General features: G+C 39.5%; 1 protein-coding gene across 12 annotated transcripts in view; it reads right to left on the bottom strand.

Moving 5' to 3' along the window:
* Window positions 1-15,730, bottom strand: part of FOXP1 (forkhead box P1) — a 499,038-nt gene that overhangs the window by 50,105 nt on the left and 433,203 nt on the right. For all 12 annotated transcript variants that reach the window (XM_044253165.1, XM_044253170.1, XM_044253168.1 and 9 more), the window contains one exon: window positions 7,966-8,070. In XM_044253165.1, the coding sequence (XP_044109100.1) occupies window positions 7,966-8,070 (105 nt within the window). The remainder of the gene's footprint in view (window positions 1-7,965; window positions 8,071-15,730) is intronic.

The raw sequence follows: 15,730 nt of genomic DNA, 5'->3' as shown, positions 1-15,730 counted from the left end.
TTTTGAATGCGATGCCAAGTGAGAATCTCACCAGCACAGAAACTTTGAAAAGGACAACTAACTTAATCCCTCAATTTAAATAAAATAATAATAATAAAAAAAAACTAATGATACTTCACTCAAGAGTCAGAGTCTTTTATGAGACCTGTTGCCAATATTAGTGTCTTGGAATGATCTCATCTTTCATCCTGGCGAAATTCCAACACACAATTTCATTAACCCAGGTACTGCAGGTGATAAAACTCATTTTTCCCTAAAGAGACAGCTAAAAAGTACCAGTTATACATTTATGAAGTACCAGCAATCAAAATTATGGATTTTCTAAAAGGTTTTTAACTACTTTTATTGAAAGGAAAATCGCTGTCTCAGACTTTTGTGACACTGCTGCTAATAATAAATTTTATCATTTAGACATGGCCATAATATGGTAGACAGTGTCAATAAAAGTATGGAGCAAAGATGATCCCTGTCTTTTAAGTAATGCCTTCTAATTACACGCCGGAAATGATCACGTGAAGTATGTAACTAATGGCTCTTGCAAGAGAAGAACACACAACAATGTATCTCGAGTGGTACAAGGTACTGTATACACACACTCAGTTATATGCAGAATTAACTGCAGGATAGACATTAAATAATTTGTCTAAAGCTTCCAAAGTCTACAAGGAAAAATTAAATTTCATTTGCATTTCTGACTAAAGTCTGTTTGCTGGAAAAAAATGGGTTCAAAGGCGATTTGCTTCTTTCTTTTTTTGAGCAAAGTGGTGGCAAGGGGCCTGTTATGTTCCGACAAATTTGTCTAAACTTTTCTATCCAATATTCTATAGATCACTAGAGGGCACTGTGGTATTTAGGCCACTCTGACCTCTCTGAGTACTTGGAAAGGTCCTGAACTCCCAAACAATGTCAGAAAGGTGAAAGGGCAGACTTTTAAGGGGGCGGGGAGGAGTTCTGGTAGCAACCACTTCTTAATTTTTCTAAAGCAAGGCAAAAATGCACGATCAGGGTAAAAGTCAAATTCATCCAAAACCCCTGAGCTCACCTTGTGATACTCAAACACTTGTCACTTGGGTGGGGTGGGGGGGTTCTGCAGGGGACCAGTGTCATCTCCATATTCTGGAGATTTCAATGGTGGGGCTGGGCTTAGATTTGCAGACACCCACGTTCCAGCCGGCTACTCCCTCTACATGTGCTCAAGCCTCCCGCGTGAACTGGAGGCAATCTCACTGCAGAACTTTCAGGCGTGCAAACCGAGAGCCACAAATGGTTTGAAACAATTTATGATATCCGGCCTCCTTCGACATGTATTAGCATATACCTGGTTTCTTTAACATACACTTTGTTTTTCCAAAACCACAAACATGGTTGCTGCAACTTCATGTGGAAGTGCTTAAGGGGCGGAAAGTTAACACCTTTGTGATCCTTGCAGCCTCTCCGTGGTTGTTAAACAAAGGCCTCTTTGTGGAGGCTTTCTCGAGATGTTTTCTTAACATGTTCCAAGTAGTTTTAGGCCGGGAACTAAAGTAAACAAGATGTTACCATGATAAAAACACTTGTGAAAACATTACAGAGCGCACTTAGTAGTTTCTTTCACATAAAACTCTTCACAGTTTTGAGAAGTAAAATTCACAGAAAAAAAAAATTTTTTTTTTTTTTTAAAGCAAATGGCCAATGAAATGTCCTCAACTGTCTGCAGTTGTTGACCTTTTATGAAAGGGTCAAAGTTCCGGCCCTGGGCATTTTCCTTCACCTTTACTTCTCTTAGCCTATTAGAGCACATAGAACATTTATCTTGTTTTAATAAATAATATATATCCGTCCAATGCGCAAAGGAATGGTATGTGGTGCTCTTCTCCAAGACAAACAGCTCCAAAATAAAAACAAAACAAAAACAAGAATTCCTTTCAAATGGATACCAAGCAAGGACGTGCATTACGCTCTTCTGAGATGTGACACAAATGACCATCTAGAAGAAAAACTCGGGGAAAGAGAGAGATTCTTCCCAAGCACGTGAGACTACCTGGTATTTGTGAAACTGTGGGTCTGGGTCTGATTTTACATTTTAAGTTAGAAACAGGGAAATGCGGTCATGATTCAACCTTCAAATCTGCTCCTCCACTCTCTCAGCAAGCTGTGTGAGCCCTTTTTGAAAAGAAAAGGGGGAAGAATTATAAATCCGGGTTTCCCCGGGGAATGGCTGTGTCTTCAACCGGGTTTGAAAAGAAACAACCCGATCCAAGTGGGGAGAGAATGGAGGAACACAGGGAGCTCCACCTATCTGGATCGGATTGGGCTTGTTTTTGTGTTGCCGTTATCGGAGGACTCCAAGCAAGGCAGGGCTGGAGGAGTTCATTAAAATTAGCATGGGCACCTGCTGGTACCCGTTAGCGGTAACAAATCCAACAGTCACATGATAACTCATGGCTGATGGGTTGAAAAAAAAAAAATCAACACGAAAACTGCAACTTGTTTTGAGAAGAAACAGGGAAATAAATGAGTACAATAGACTGGGTCTCTGCTGATTCTGATAAAGCCGCCTCTGTTGGCTGTGGGGGAAAGACAACAGGATGGTTATTTGTACAGTATTTATCTTTGAAATCAAGGGCCCTGTGGTATACCTCACCTTGGGAACAAACACTGCAGAATGATCACAGAAAAGTGTCAAATCTCTGGTTTTGATTTACCAACAGTTATGATATTTTGCTCTCAGGAGGGAAAAAAGAATATGTCTCATTTTTAGACCCATGAGTCTTCCCTCCCTTCCCGTAACCTCTCTCTCTGTGAACACTGGCATTATACTGTCAGATGGGATTTTTATCCTGAATAACTGATCTTGGCCTTTCTGAAAAGTTCCATCTCACGAGCCTGAGCAGAAGAAGGTCAGGGAACAGTTACAGAGCAAAGTCACTTTGCCCTTTCATACTGAGCCCTAAAAACCAGGTGGAAAAACCCAAGCCCATCTAAGTATAAAAACTGTGGCTGGTGAATGAAGTAACAGGGCAAGGCATACATGGATGTTTCCCCAAAATCGGAATAAACCTAAGGGTTCTGTAAACCTAGACTGGAATAACCCAGAACAGCAATGGCCACAGAAATGCAGAAAGATTTACCAGCTATGAAGGCTATGACACCAAAAACCTTTACCCTAGGTCAGAGGTCAGCAATCTAAATGCCCATTCCTTACATCTGGTCCTAAGGCTGCTTTTATGCCTACAATGGCGGAGGAGGAGCTGTGAAACTCAGCATATTTACTGTCTGATCCCTTACAGAAAAAGCCTGCCATTCTGTGCCCCTGCCCCCCACCCCACAATCACATTTGACTGTGTGGGACTTTCGACAAGAACTTTATGGTTAAAAAATTATATTAAAGATCAGTCTCTCGAGACGGATGAATGCTCTGCAGAGTCATGATACATTCCCTAGAATGGTCAGAAATATTTGGATTTCTATTTTTTTATTTTTAAAGATTTTATTTATTTGTTTGACAGAGAGAGAGATCACAAGTAGGTGGAGAGGTGCGGGGGCAGGGGATGGGGTGCAGAAGACACAGGGAGGCAGGCTTCCCGCTGAACAGAGACCCTTATGCAGGGCTCGATCCCAGAATCCTGAGATCACAACCTGAGCCAAAGACAGACGCTTAACAACCCGAGCCACCAAGGCGCCCCTAGAAACATTTGGATTTCTAAAATTATTCCTCCTTTAAAAATATACTTAAATAAAACTATTCCTCCTTTAAAAATATACTTAAGTGAATAAATAAGAAAAGTACTACTAATATATTTTTAAAGAGTGCCTGGTCAAGCACTTTACATGATGTGTCTCTTAATTCCAAAAAACCTGAGAGGAGAGGTGGGGTACTAAGATTATTGTCCCAAATTATGTGGGTGGATATTGGTGCTCAGAGATGCTGTGTAACTAGTTCACTGAACACACTAATACAAAGTGGCTTCACCACCCAATCTGCCTTTGCTTCAAAGCTTTTTCTACACCTACTGCCTTAAGTTGAAAGGATACAGTTAATAAACTGCCCTGCTTCTAAACCAGGCGGTATTGCATAGCAGTTAAGAGCAAGCACTACAAAGGCAGACAGCTTGGGTTTGGATCCTGACTCCACCTCTCATTAGCTGTGTGACGCTGGGGAAAATCACTTCACCCCTCTGTGTCAGTTTCCTTATCTGTAGGTTGAGAGTAAAACCTTAATTATCAGGGTGGCGTAAGGATTAAATGAGTTATACAGTTGACCCCTTGAAAAAGGTGGGAGTTAGGAACACTGATGCCCTCAGTGAGCAAAAATCTGTGTAATTCTGACTCCCCCAAAAACTTTACTAGTATCCTACTGTTCACAGGAGGCCTAACCAACAGCATAAAAAGTCGATTAACACATATTTATATATATTATATGTATTATATAGTGTCTTCCAATAAAGTAAGCTACAACAGAAAATACTAAGAAAATCATAAGGAAAGGAAATATATTTATAAAACTACTGTATTTATTGGGGGGAAAAATTTGCATGTAAGTGGATCTCCGCAACAAATCTGTGTTGTGCAGGGGTCCACAGCATATGGGAAGTACTTGGGACTGTCCTTGTTGTACAGATGTTTAATTATAAACCCTTACTAGGGGAGTATAGAATCAGGGGACCAGAAGACAGGTTGAGAACAAAACAAAACAAAACTAGAAAGCCACAACTAAGTCAAGGTCTCAGCAATGCTACATTTTGTTATTGAGAGTGCCTTGGAGAAGCCAAACGCTGCTGGTTATCAACCTGCCGAAACCATGAGAAAACACCTCTAGAGAGGGGTAATGGAAAAGAAGAGTGAACCCAAGAAAGGTGTGCTTCCAGGATCTACACTCTTGCACAGGTGGAGAAGAAATGCTTAAAACATCACTTCCCAGTAACAGGGACTCCACGGGGATGTGAGTCAGAGGCCACGTGGTTTCTGTCTGACCCACACGAAATACAGTAGCTCTTCCAGACCAGTTCAATGGAAAGCAAAGTTGGTGTCACTAAAGCCAGGGTGATTACGCTTTAGACAGCACACAGATGGGGGAGAAGTGAGTCTGCGAGAAGACGAACTTATTTTCCACTACATTAAGCAAGACACGGAAACCTGAAGACAACTCTGAATTTCCAAGAACTAAAATCATGCTCGAGAGGAATATACGGCCAACTGATGTGGAACAAAGGAAAGCAGTAAGAGAACAGTGAGTTCTAGAGTTTTTTGTTTGTTTGTTCGTTTTCCTCTTCAGCATTTACTCTCCCTTTGCTGATTTATATACTCCTTTCTCGCACTTAGGGACCAAGTCGCTCCTCCCTCGCCCCAACATGGTTCATGGGGGTGAACACTTCCCTGTCTGCTCTGGAGGTGTGCATCTGATGGGAGCCTGGCTACATCACTGTGATGGGCTCAGAGCTGGAACACATGACTCAATCTGGGTCAATGAGAGTCTGCTCAGGACTGCTGCTGGAACTACGGAAAAAAGAGATGCGCTCTGAGACGAATAAACTTAATGGCATGGCATCGTCCTCCTTAGCTCTACTTGGAACGAGCCTAAGAACGAAGGCAACACAGACGAAAACTGAGCTAACAGACACAGAACCAATTCTCCAGTAACACCGCTGAAGGATCTGAATGCAGCCATGGACGTCCCAGTAATGAGTCAATTATCATTAGGGAATGATAATTCCCTAATTATTTTAGGGGAAATTCCCCCCGATTTTTTTGAGTGGGGGGAAAGGATGAGGGGTTAAGCCAATTTAAGTCAGGCTTCCGTAGCGTGCGAACAGAAGTCTTCTAACAAATACAAGTCCACAACTAAGTCCCAGGAAATCAACAAGCAACAGGTGCAGGTTCACAGTGGGCATTCCAATTCCACTGAGCAAATACGAACTGAAAACATGTCATTTCATGTGCAAAACCATAATAAATAATTGAGAGGTGGTTTCCTATAAAGAGCCAGGCTCTTCTACTATCCTTAAAAGGGTTTTTTTTTTTTAAAAAATAGGAATTACTCTAGGTCCCAATTCTGATGATCTTTAGATTCTCTTCTTTAGCATGAGGTGTGGTTTGAAAGTTTACTATCTCATGGTGGAGGCACAGAAGAAAAAAAAAAAGATTACATATGTAATATATGTAATATTACATGTAATAAATATATATTAGATAATAAAATTATATATAAAACACATATGATTATATATATCTATATATCTATCTCTTTCTATCTGTAGATATCACCTAATTGTCAGTTTACATAATAAATGGACTTTTGATTTGAGGACGAGGGTGGAAATACTTTGGTAATAAACAACATTTTTAAAATGGATCATATTGGAAAACTGCCCCTTTTTTTGTGACTCAGAAATGGATACACTGAGAATATTCATAGCAATTGTATATTTCTAGAGACTTTATGAAAATAAATCTTATTTACAGATGGTTATCAGCCGTTCTACAGATGAGTGAAATTAGCACCAAAGCATTTCTCAAAGCTAGCACTGGTGCAGAAGGTGAAGTCAGAATTTGAAAGTGGCTTCTGCTGAGGTCTTTTTCTTTCATTATCTAAATACAATTAGGTAATAACAAAACAATGATTTATAATGAGTGATTTATGAGAGAACACAGCCCAATAATAGTAACTTGAATCATAAGAATTATGAAGGGCTTTTGCTTACTGATCTTGATTGTTGATATTTAAAACAAATTTCAGGCATCTCTTTTTTAAAAAAATTTTTAAGTACTTAAGTTTCTAATGACCCCCCCACATGCTTTTCAAATAAAATGTTATCGCTGGGAAGCTCTGAAATAGATTCACAGGCTTCCTTAATTAAAAAATGATATTCACCAAAGCCCCCTTCACATAACACTGGATGTACTTTCAATGGCAGGTTTACTATATTTGTATCCAGGTCCATAAAGTTAAATATAGAGATTGCTTTAATAATATAAAGACTGCACAAAACCAGAAAACTGCACATAAATCTGCCTGCTTCTAGTTTTAGAGGCTTGAATAAGACAGAAAAGACAGAAGGAAAGATCCCCAAATACCAAATTTATAAGCTATCATGAAGCCAGATATAGAGGACTGATACGTGTGCATATACTGGATTACAGCATGATAGGTAAATATGCTGAACACAATGCATTATTATATTTGGTCTGTCAGTGATTCAGTGATACTATCAATAAATCTATGAGGGTGTCCGTAACACAGGGCAGTTTAGTCTACATTTTATTAAAGGACAAGGTCACTGTAGGGAAGGGAAATAGTAAGATGTAGTGCAGAAGCTTTTCATTTCAATTAGGAGAAGATTCATGTATCATTTATTTCCAGAGACACTTTAACAGTGTTACAGATTCAAATGGAGTAACTCAAGTTTTCAGTCATACTGTAACTGGAGAAATTAAAGTTACTGCATTCTCACCATAAGTACATGAATCCGAACTAAAGGGAACACAAAAATGGAAAGGTAAGAAGCAAGGTGGTAGCATTTCCTCAACACCCATTTCTTAAGTGTATGAAGTCATTTGCAGAAAAACAAAGAGGACCAATCACCAAGCTACAACTATCCAGTCACTGATAGCAGTTCTAAAAAATCAGAGTAAGTCAGTGATTCAGTATGCAGACACATGAATAAAAGTGAAAAATAAATTATTGCTAATTTAATACTGGGAGAATTTTTATTTAATCACTGTCATTCTGAGAAAACGGGTAAACACAGACTCTCACGAAGAGCCATCAAAATTGTCCTTGGTTATACCTCCTTTGCCCTTTACAATCAACCCTCCACAGATTTTGTAACTGCTCCTATGACAATGTGCTAGACCTTGTGATTTAGAGTCCATTCTCAAAATGGTGGTATGAAACCCTCCATCAAAAAGGCATTTTATGAGGAAAAGCATGAACAGTGGGAGGTGATGGCTATGTAAAAGAAAAAAGCAATATAAAATCATTCTTACTTTAGAAATGATTGGAAATCTTCGCACACTGCTTCACAGCCTGGCCACTTGCATACACCATGTCCATAGAGAGGATGGCTATGGGGGTGCTCCTCATGGGACAAACTGAAAAAAAAAACACATACACACACACACAAAAGGACAAGAGAATGAATATGTTGCCAAGAACCATCCCATCAGACTTAAAAGGCAAGAGGAACCCACATGGCTGAAAGTGGACATGGAGGAATTGAGGGTTTCTTTTTCCCCATGAATTTACTAATTAATTCTGAATTGTTCTTTGAAAGCAAGAGTTAAATTTCAAGATGTGAATAGTCCAATGTTAGAAATGTAACCACCATATATGAAAAGTGTTTGACAGGCTTTTGTTAGAGGCAAAGCTCTCTACTCAGACTGTGAAGGATTCTTTAAAAAGCTAGAATTTATCATTTAATCTACATAATGAAAATGATAAAAATCTGTACTTGATTTTGAGATTCTCTTGCTGTTTTCTACCCAGAGTATTATACGTTTTCTTCCTCCTTTCCACCAGAAAACTGCTTTCACATAATTGTGTGATCTTTTCATAAATTAATTTTATCTAGCAAAGAATAGAGCAATTAAATAATTTAGAATAAAATAATTTAGAAAGACAAATATATCCAAGCAAATGATTAGCTTTAAAAAGACACTAATAACAGCAAAAAGATTATATCCCTAAAATTACAGACACCAAGAGTGAGAAAAAACTTAGCAGGAACACGAGGGGTTAATCCTCCAGTGGGGTTCCAATCAATACATAATGATTTGACCACAAGGATCCAAGTCATGGGATGCTTTGATCCATGCCATGTGGTGCTGGGGGAAGTGTATCTGTTGTACTCGCTGAGGAACCATATTCTCAAATATTTTCTCTATTAGATTTCTGCATCCAGACTTCTTTCAGACAAATTATTTTTATACTCATTTCCATAACCTTAGATTCCATCAAATAGAAGTGTAAAACGAACACAGAGAGTTCTGTTTCGTACTCAAGCACATTCCCTTCAAGGAAAGGGCTGTCTTGCAACTTACTCCACTGCCTCTCCATGACTTTGAACTTCAATCATGACCACACACACACACACACACACACACACACACGCAGGGCTTCTATTTTATATTACCACCAGGATGTGCATTCATCTATCATCTATCGATTCACACTCACAGAGCAGACATACACAAATGCCACTTGTCCCTGACTTATAACATAATGAATCCACGGTGGGCATATTATGAACAGTTAAACTAAGGAGCAGTAGGAGTAAACACACGTGCGCACAGAACTACACCTTATCAGGGATCAATAGGTCTCTCTCTGGCTTTTAAATAATTATGCTGGAAATTTAATATCACTTGAAAATAATGACAAGCTTCTCTGCCTTAAAATAGAAAATACATCTGGGAACCAGAAAAAAATTACAGAAGTCTAACTCATAAAGGTGTCCCTCATGAGAGAAAAGACTAAGACTAGTGAATGAAGGTGGCTCTGTAGTGGAACTTACAAAGCCCAATGACAAAAGGATGTTCTCTAAGCAGTGAAGACAGCGGAAGTCCATTGGACCAAAAGAATTACTGCCAACCCAAGTTCATCTTTGGATTTTTAAAAAATTTTTGTGTTTATTTATTTGACAGAGATCACAAGTAGGCAGAGAGGCAGGCAGAGAGAGAGAGGAGGAAGCAGGCTCCCCGCTGAGCAGACAGTCCAAGGCGGGGCTTGATGCCACACCCTGGGATCATGACCAGAGTCAAAGGCAGAGGCTTTAGCCCACTGAGCTACCCAGGCACCCCCATTTTTGGATTTTTTTAAAGACTACAATCAATTACATAAGATGATGGACACTAGCAAAACTCTTTTGATTCACGGTCATGACACAAGTACATCAAGTCAATCACGTCATTATGCTGCACAACTTACACATACCATATGTCAGTTACATCTCAGTAACACTGGAATAAACAGATATGGTACCAAAACAGAATTTCAAAAATTATGGACAATATCTGAAATCAGAAAATCCTTCTAAGGACTCGAATTCTCAGCTATGCTATGGGAAGGAAACCATTTAAAAACTATTCCTACCAATAGCTTAGAAAAAAGGAAAAAAAAAACCCCTAAATCATTATTTTCTTTACCAACTCGTTTATATATATATATAAATATACAATACCCACCTTTGACAAATTAAGGTGTGAAGATTTATATCATCCTTTTATATTTAACATAATTTTGTTATTAAATAATTTCTCGGGGCACCTGGGTGGCTCAGTGGGTTAAAGCCTCTGCCTTCAGCTCAGGTCATGATCCCAGGGTCCTGGGATCAAGCCCCGCAGCTGGGCTTCTGCTCAGCAGAGAGTCTGTTTCCCTTCCTCTCTCTGCCTGCCTCTCTGCCTACTGTGATCTCTATCAAATAAATAAATAATCTTTAAAAAATAAATAAATACATAATTTCTCATGCTATCAACTGTCTTCAAAACTTTATTTACTGAAGCTAGCAGCCCATAATAAACTATCATGGCCCTAGTTACAGACCAAAATTTGTCTAACTACCCATTTTGGACATTAAGAGTCCCTTCATGTTTCATATGTTTATGAATAACATTAAAAATAAAATTTTACCAGGTGAAACATTCCAGCATATAACTGATTTTTATAAGACAACATTCAGAGAAACAGGATGGATCTGTAGAGGAGTACTACTTTTTAAAATTCACTATGACTATTCTCTCAAGTAGCTCTCGAGAGATGCTCAGTGCCCAGTACATTCTTTTTTTTTTTTTTTTTTTTTAAAGATTTTACTTGTATTTATTTGACAGTGAGAAATCACAAGTAGCTGGAGAGGCAGGCAGAGAGAGAGAGAGAAGCAGGCTCCCTGCTGAGCAGAGAGCCCGATGCGGGACTCGATCCCAGGACCCGGAGATCATGACCTGAGCCTAAGGCAGCAGCTTAACCCACTGAGCCACCCAGGCAACCCCATTCTTTTTTTTTTTTTCCAATTTATTTATTTTCAGAAAAACAGTATTCATTATTTTTTCACCACACCCAGAAGGCACCCCCATTCTTAACCATTATATATATTTTGTGTGATCCCTTAAGTTGGAAACCAAATGCCTCAACTAGTTAGGATATAATATTAAAATCACTAGTTAAAAACTGCAAATGGTTATTCTAATTATATTTTTTTGGTGGTGGTGGTGGTGTTGTCAACTGCAGAGTGTTCTGAAAAGTATGAAAGAAAACAGTATGTGTTCACTAGAGGGATATAAGACTCAACATAAAATATACATGATTTAACATGGACTCTGCCATCCCTTCCCCCGTTCCCCCCCTCCCCCAATCTCTCTGCTCTTTGGTTAACTTATTTGTGAAGGCCCTGTGGCTTGACTAAAAACCACTCTGCTCTAAAAAAATTTTTTTTTGTTTGGATCAACTTGGTACAGACTTATTTCCAAGAATAGAGGACAGTTCACTAAGACCTTAGAAAGGCAACTGAAAGCTAAAGAAACAAAGTCCTCCCACACACATACATCCCATACTCAGCAGACCACCTGAAAGCTTAAGTGTACATTAAAACAGTATTTATTATGGAGTTAAGATATGCTCTTATTTTAGTAAGTTCACATAACTCTGAGCTGGCTACTGAAAAAAGTCCATTCCTCACGCCACCCCACCCCCATCCTGCACCTAATAACCTCACCCCCAGTAACACTGTTAATGTCTGGTATGTTACAGTACTACATTTTTCTTCTAATGTATTACTAGTTTACAAAAATGGAAACGATAGACACTACTGTTACTTGTTTTTCATGTTTAATATATAATAGAATACTTCAATTTCATTTATTTGGGGCATGTCACAGGTGCATTTATTTAGGCCCTGAAGGAAAAGGCACTTCAAGTATACAGCGAGGGCTGGTCCATGTTCCCACCTAAGAGCGCTTGGTTCAATTCACAGCCAGACTGGCATTCCACCCAAGGTGTATTCCAAGCAAAGCTGATTAATGATGACCACGAAGGACTCAAAGCTCTGAAATATTTGCTTTTTTTACCCACATTCCTAATTTTCTAGAAGATGAAGTCCATTCAACTCCATTCCTACCCAAACCTCCTGGTAAACTTAGGTGTGAGCAGGGCTTCACAGGGATCCAGACATTTTTAATAAGGCTCTGATGAATCGCAGAGTGCAGGACCACTGGCTCCGGCCGCCTTGATCTGCATGGCTGGTGACTATAATTGGATACTTTTAAATACACTAAGTTGTCTGGGAAAAAGCGCTTGACTATGGAAGGAAAAGGAACAGGCTGGTGATGGTGCCCAGATACAGTGTCTGGACAAACACAGAAGGAACCATAATAATTGTCAGGGGTGATGAAGAAACAACTTTCACCATAGATGTTTTTATGTTGTACATTGCAGAAATGCTTTGCTGTGCAGTTGTTATTTCTTTTCTTATATATGTACGAATATGAACATATACAGGCACACATGAAAAAATCAAGTGGTACACAGGACTCCATATTGAGACCGCCCCTGGCCCGGAAAGTGGCACAGCAGAGCCCATGGTGCGTGTGGCTGAGCCCTGCTTCTGGCCTTTTAGTCATGTTGTGTGGTACACCAGCTGTAGTTCTGAATGGGAGCGTTTCTGTGTCATCGGAAAAGCGGAACAGACATTTGTATTCTGACTGCCTTTAGGGATGTGCCAAAAGGTAACAGAAGGGAAATTTATTCTTCTTATGTCAAAGTATACCAGCGTCCTATAAAGTTAATCTTCTCTGGTGTAACCAAGAGGAGAATAATCTTTGAAGAAGATGAAGTCAACAGACACCATGCTGTACCCCAAGACATTTCCTGCCAAGTTAAAGACAGTTAGTTTTCCTTTCTTCTGAAGGCACACTCTCAACTTTTCCTGTGCCCTGACCCAAGTTCTCACAGTTGTCTTTGGAGTCGCCCCCAAAATGTGCGTTTTCCCCTTTCTGAGAATGCTGTTTTCTTCCTCTGGAAATTCCTGATTTTATCTGTAACAAAAGTCTCCATCTGTGTGGACCAGGTCTGCAGCTACTTTCCCCAATGCCTCCCCCGAATTAGCCCCAATTATAAATCGTGTATTATTTCACTGGCATGTTATTTCACAAATTGAGTTATGAAAGACTGTTGGTCACTCTCCAATCACTCAAAAAGGTGGAATAGGTTTTGCCTTTTATGTGTTATTGAGAGATTCACACACCATATGATTCACTCTTTCACATGTATGAGTCCATGGTTTTGAATATGTTTAAAGCTGTGTAACCACATCACATATAATTTTAGAACATTTCTATCCCACCAAAAAGAAATCTCCTACCCATTTATGGTCACTCCCCATCTCTTCCTAACCTTCAGCTCCTTCTAACTACTAGTCCTTCTGTTTCTAGACATATGCTTATTCTGGACATTTCATATAAATAGCATCATGCAAGATGTATTTCTTTGTGTTAGCCTTTTTCCACTTAGAATAATGTTTTGGAGGTTCATCCTCACTGTATGTCTTTTCTTTTTTTACAGCTGAATAGTATTCCACTGGGTGTACAGAACCCCTCCCCTTTTTTTTTTAAAATCCATTCATTCACTGATGGACATCTGGGCTGTTTCCACATTCTGGCTACTGTGAACAGTGGTGGTACCAGAGTGCATGTCCATGTACATGATTAAACTGATGTTCTCAGTTCTTTGGAGTATATATCTAAGAGGAGAATTGGCAGGTCATGTGGTAAGTCCACGGTTAACATTTTGAGGAAATGCCAGAAGAGTTCTGAAAGAAGCTACACTACCTTTAATTCTGACCAGGATTGTGTGAGGGTTATGACTTCTCCACATACTTGATAGCACATGCTATATGTCTTTATTTTCGCCACCTTGGTAGCTGAAACGTGGTGCCTTTTGTGTTTCTTATTTATAATTATTTAATGTTTAATGATGCTGAGCATCTTTTCATGTGCTTACCAACCCTGTATATATCTTCTTTAGAGATAGGACTATGCAAATTCTTTGTCCACTTTTTAAAAATTGGGCTTTTTTACTGTTGAACAGCAAGTTTTAACTTATCCTGCATGTTAGTTTCTTATCAGATGTATGATCTACAAATATTTACTCCCATTTTGTAGATTGCCTTTTCAGTTTCTTAATGGTGTGCTCTGAAGCACAAGTCTCCAGTTTTGACAAAGTCCAATGTATCTATTTTTCCTGTGGTTCCATGTGATTCTGATGTCGTATCTAATAACCCACTGGCTACTCTAACATAATGAAAATTTATTTCTGTATTTTCTTCTGAGAGCTAGCTCTCGCATTCATTTTGAGCTCATTTTTGTATACGGCGTGAAGAAGAGTTCCAACTTCATTATTTTGCATGTTGCACCAGCAGCATTTGACAAAAAGATTATTCTGTTCTATCCTAAATGAACTGTCTTGGTGCCTTTGCCAAAAATCAACTGAACAGCGCATCTGGGTGGCTCAGTTGGTTAAGCGACTGCCTTCCGTTCAGGTCATGATCCTGGAGTCTTGGGATCGAGTCCTGCATCCGGTTCTCAGCTCCATGGGGGAGTCTGCTTCTCCATCTCACCCTCTTCCTTCCCATACTCTCTCTCAAATAAAATCTTTTAAAAAAATCAACTGAACATAAATTGATTTTGGCTACATTTTGCATATGGATTCTGCACAGGGCAAAAATGACACATCTTGTTAATGACGAGATGAATAAGCAGGAGGTGTTCAGTTATTACTGGTTAAAGGAATGAAGGAGGTCTATGCCTTTCAATAAGGATTAACAGTGTCCTTACCGCTGCTGTGAAGCAGGAAGCGGTTCCCTTCTAAACCATTCCCCACCCCCTACAAATACACCAGAAAGCACAACTAATAGTTTTCCCGCCTCCTCTGCCTGCCTAGATGCAGTTCTGTTTCTCTCTTGCCCATGGTTCACCCTCTTTTTCCCCCACCATTTGGCCTTTCATTCAACCAACCAACATTAACAATGCTAACCCTAAGAAAGGCACCAAGAGACTGATGATGAAGACCAGTTTCTCTGTCAAACTGCCTCAGTGCCTCCCGACGGCTCAAGTCTCTCCCCACTGGTCTTTTTTCCAATTCTTTGGTTTCACGTCTATGTGCAAGTGATTCCTTATGTCCACCCCATAACGCAGTCAGTCACAGAACCTTCCCCTCTCAGATCCATCACAGCCCATGGTTTTGGCTGGGTGGCAAGGGACTGCTCACTCCTTGCCAAAGCCTGTGATAACCACAGACCTCAGGGTTCCAGAAAAGTGTTCTTTTGACAGTTTCAGGACCACCTACTAAAAAATGCTTTACACTAAACTGTGACCATAACTACGCAAGTATCAATGAAAGCCACTACTTTACAGCTTCCTCTTTTATATGTTTAATTCTTAAACGACAACTTACACAGAAAGCATCCCACTTTTTCCCCTTCTCTGGCATCGCTTTTTAGTTCTTAGCCTAAATTTCCCTGCCTTCTACTTTGCTACCACATGCTACTTTTGATGACCCTGTAAGTACCAGATCAGGGATCTCACAGGTTGAAAGAGAAGAGTATGAACTCGATTTCTAGTGATGAAGTGATATCAGAAGACACGCTGACTTCAGATGTTTTAAATGCTCAAACTAACAAACTAACAAACAGATCTGTTTATGATATAAGCCATAAGTCCATTTCAGGGACACCAAACAAGGTGGGTTGCTTTGGGACTCCATCAG

This window comes from Neovison vison, chromosome 6, assembly GCF_020171115.1.
Source record: "Neovison vison isolate M4711 chromosome 6, ASM_NN_V1, whole genome shotgun sequence".
In the NCBI taxonomy this organism is placed as follows: Eukaryota; Metazoa; Chordata; class Mammalia; order Carnivora; family Mustelidae; genus Neogale; species Neogale vison.
This window is presented reverse-complemented; position numbering and strand designations above follow the sequence as displayed.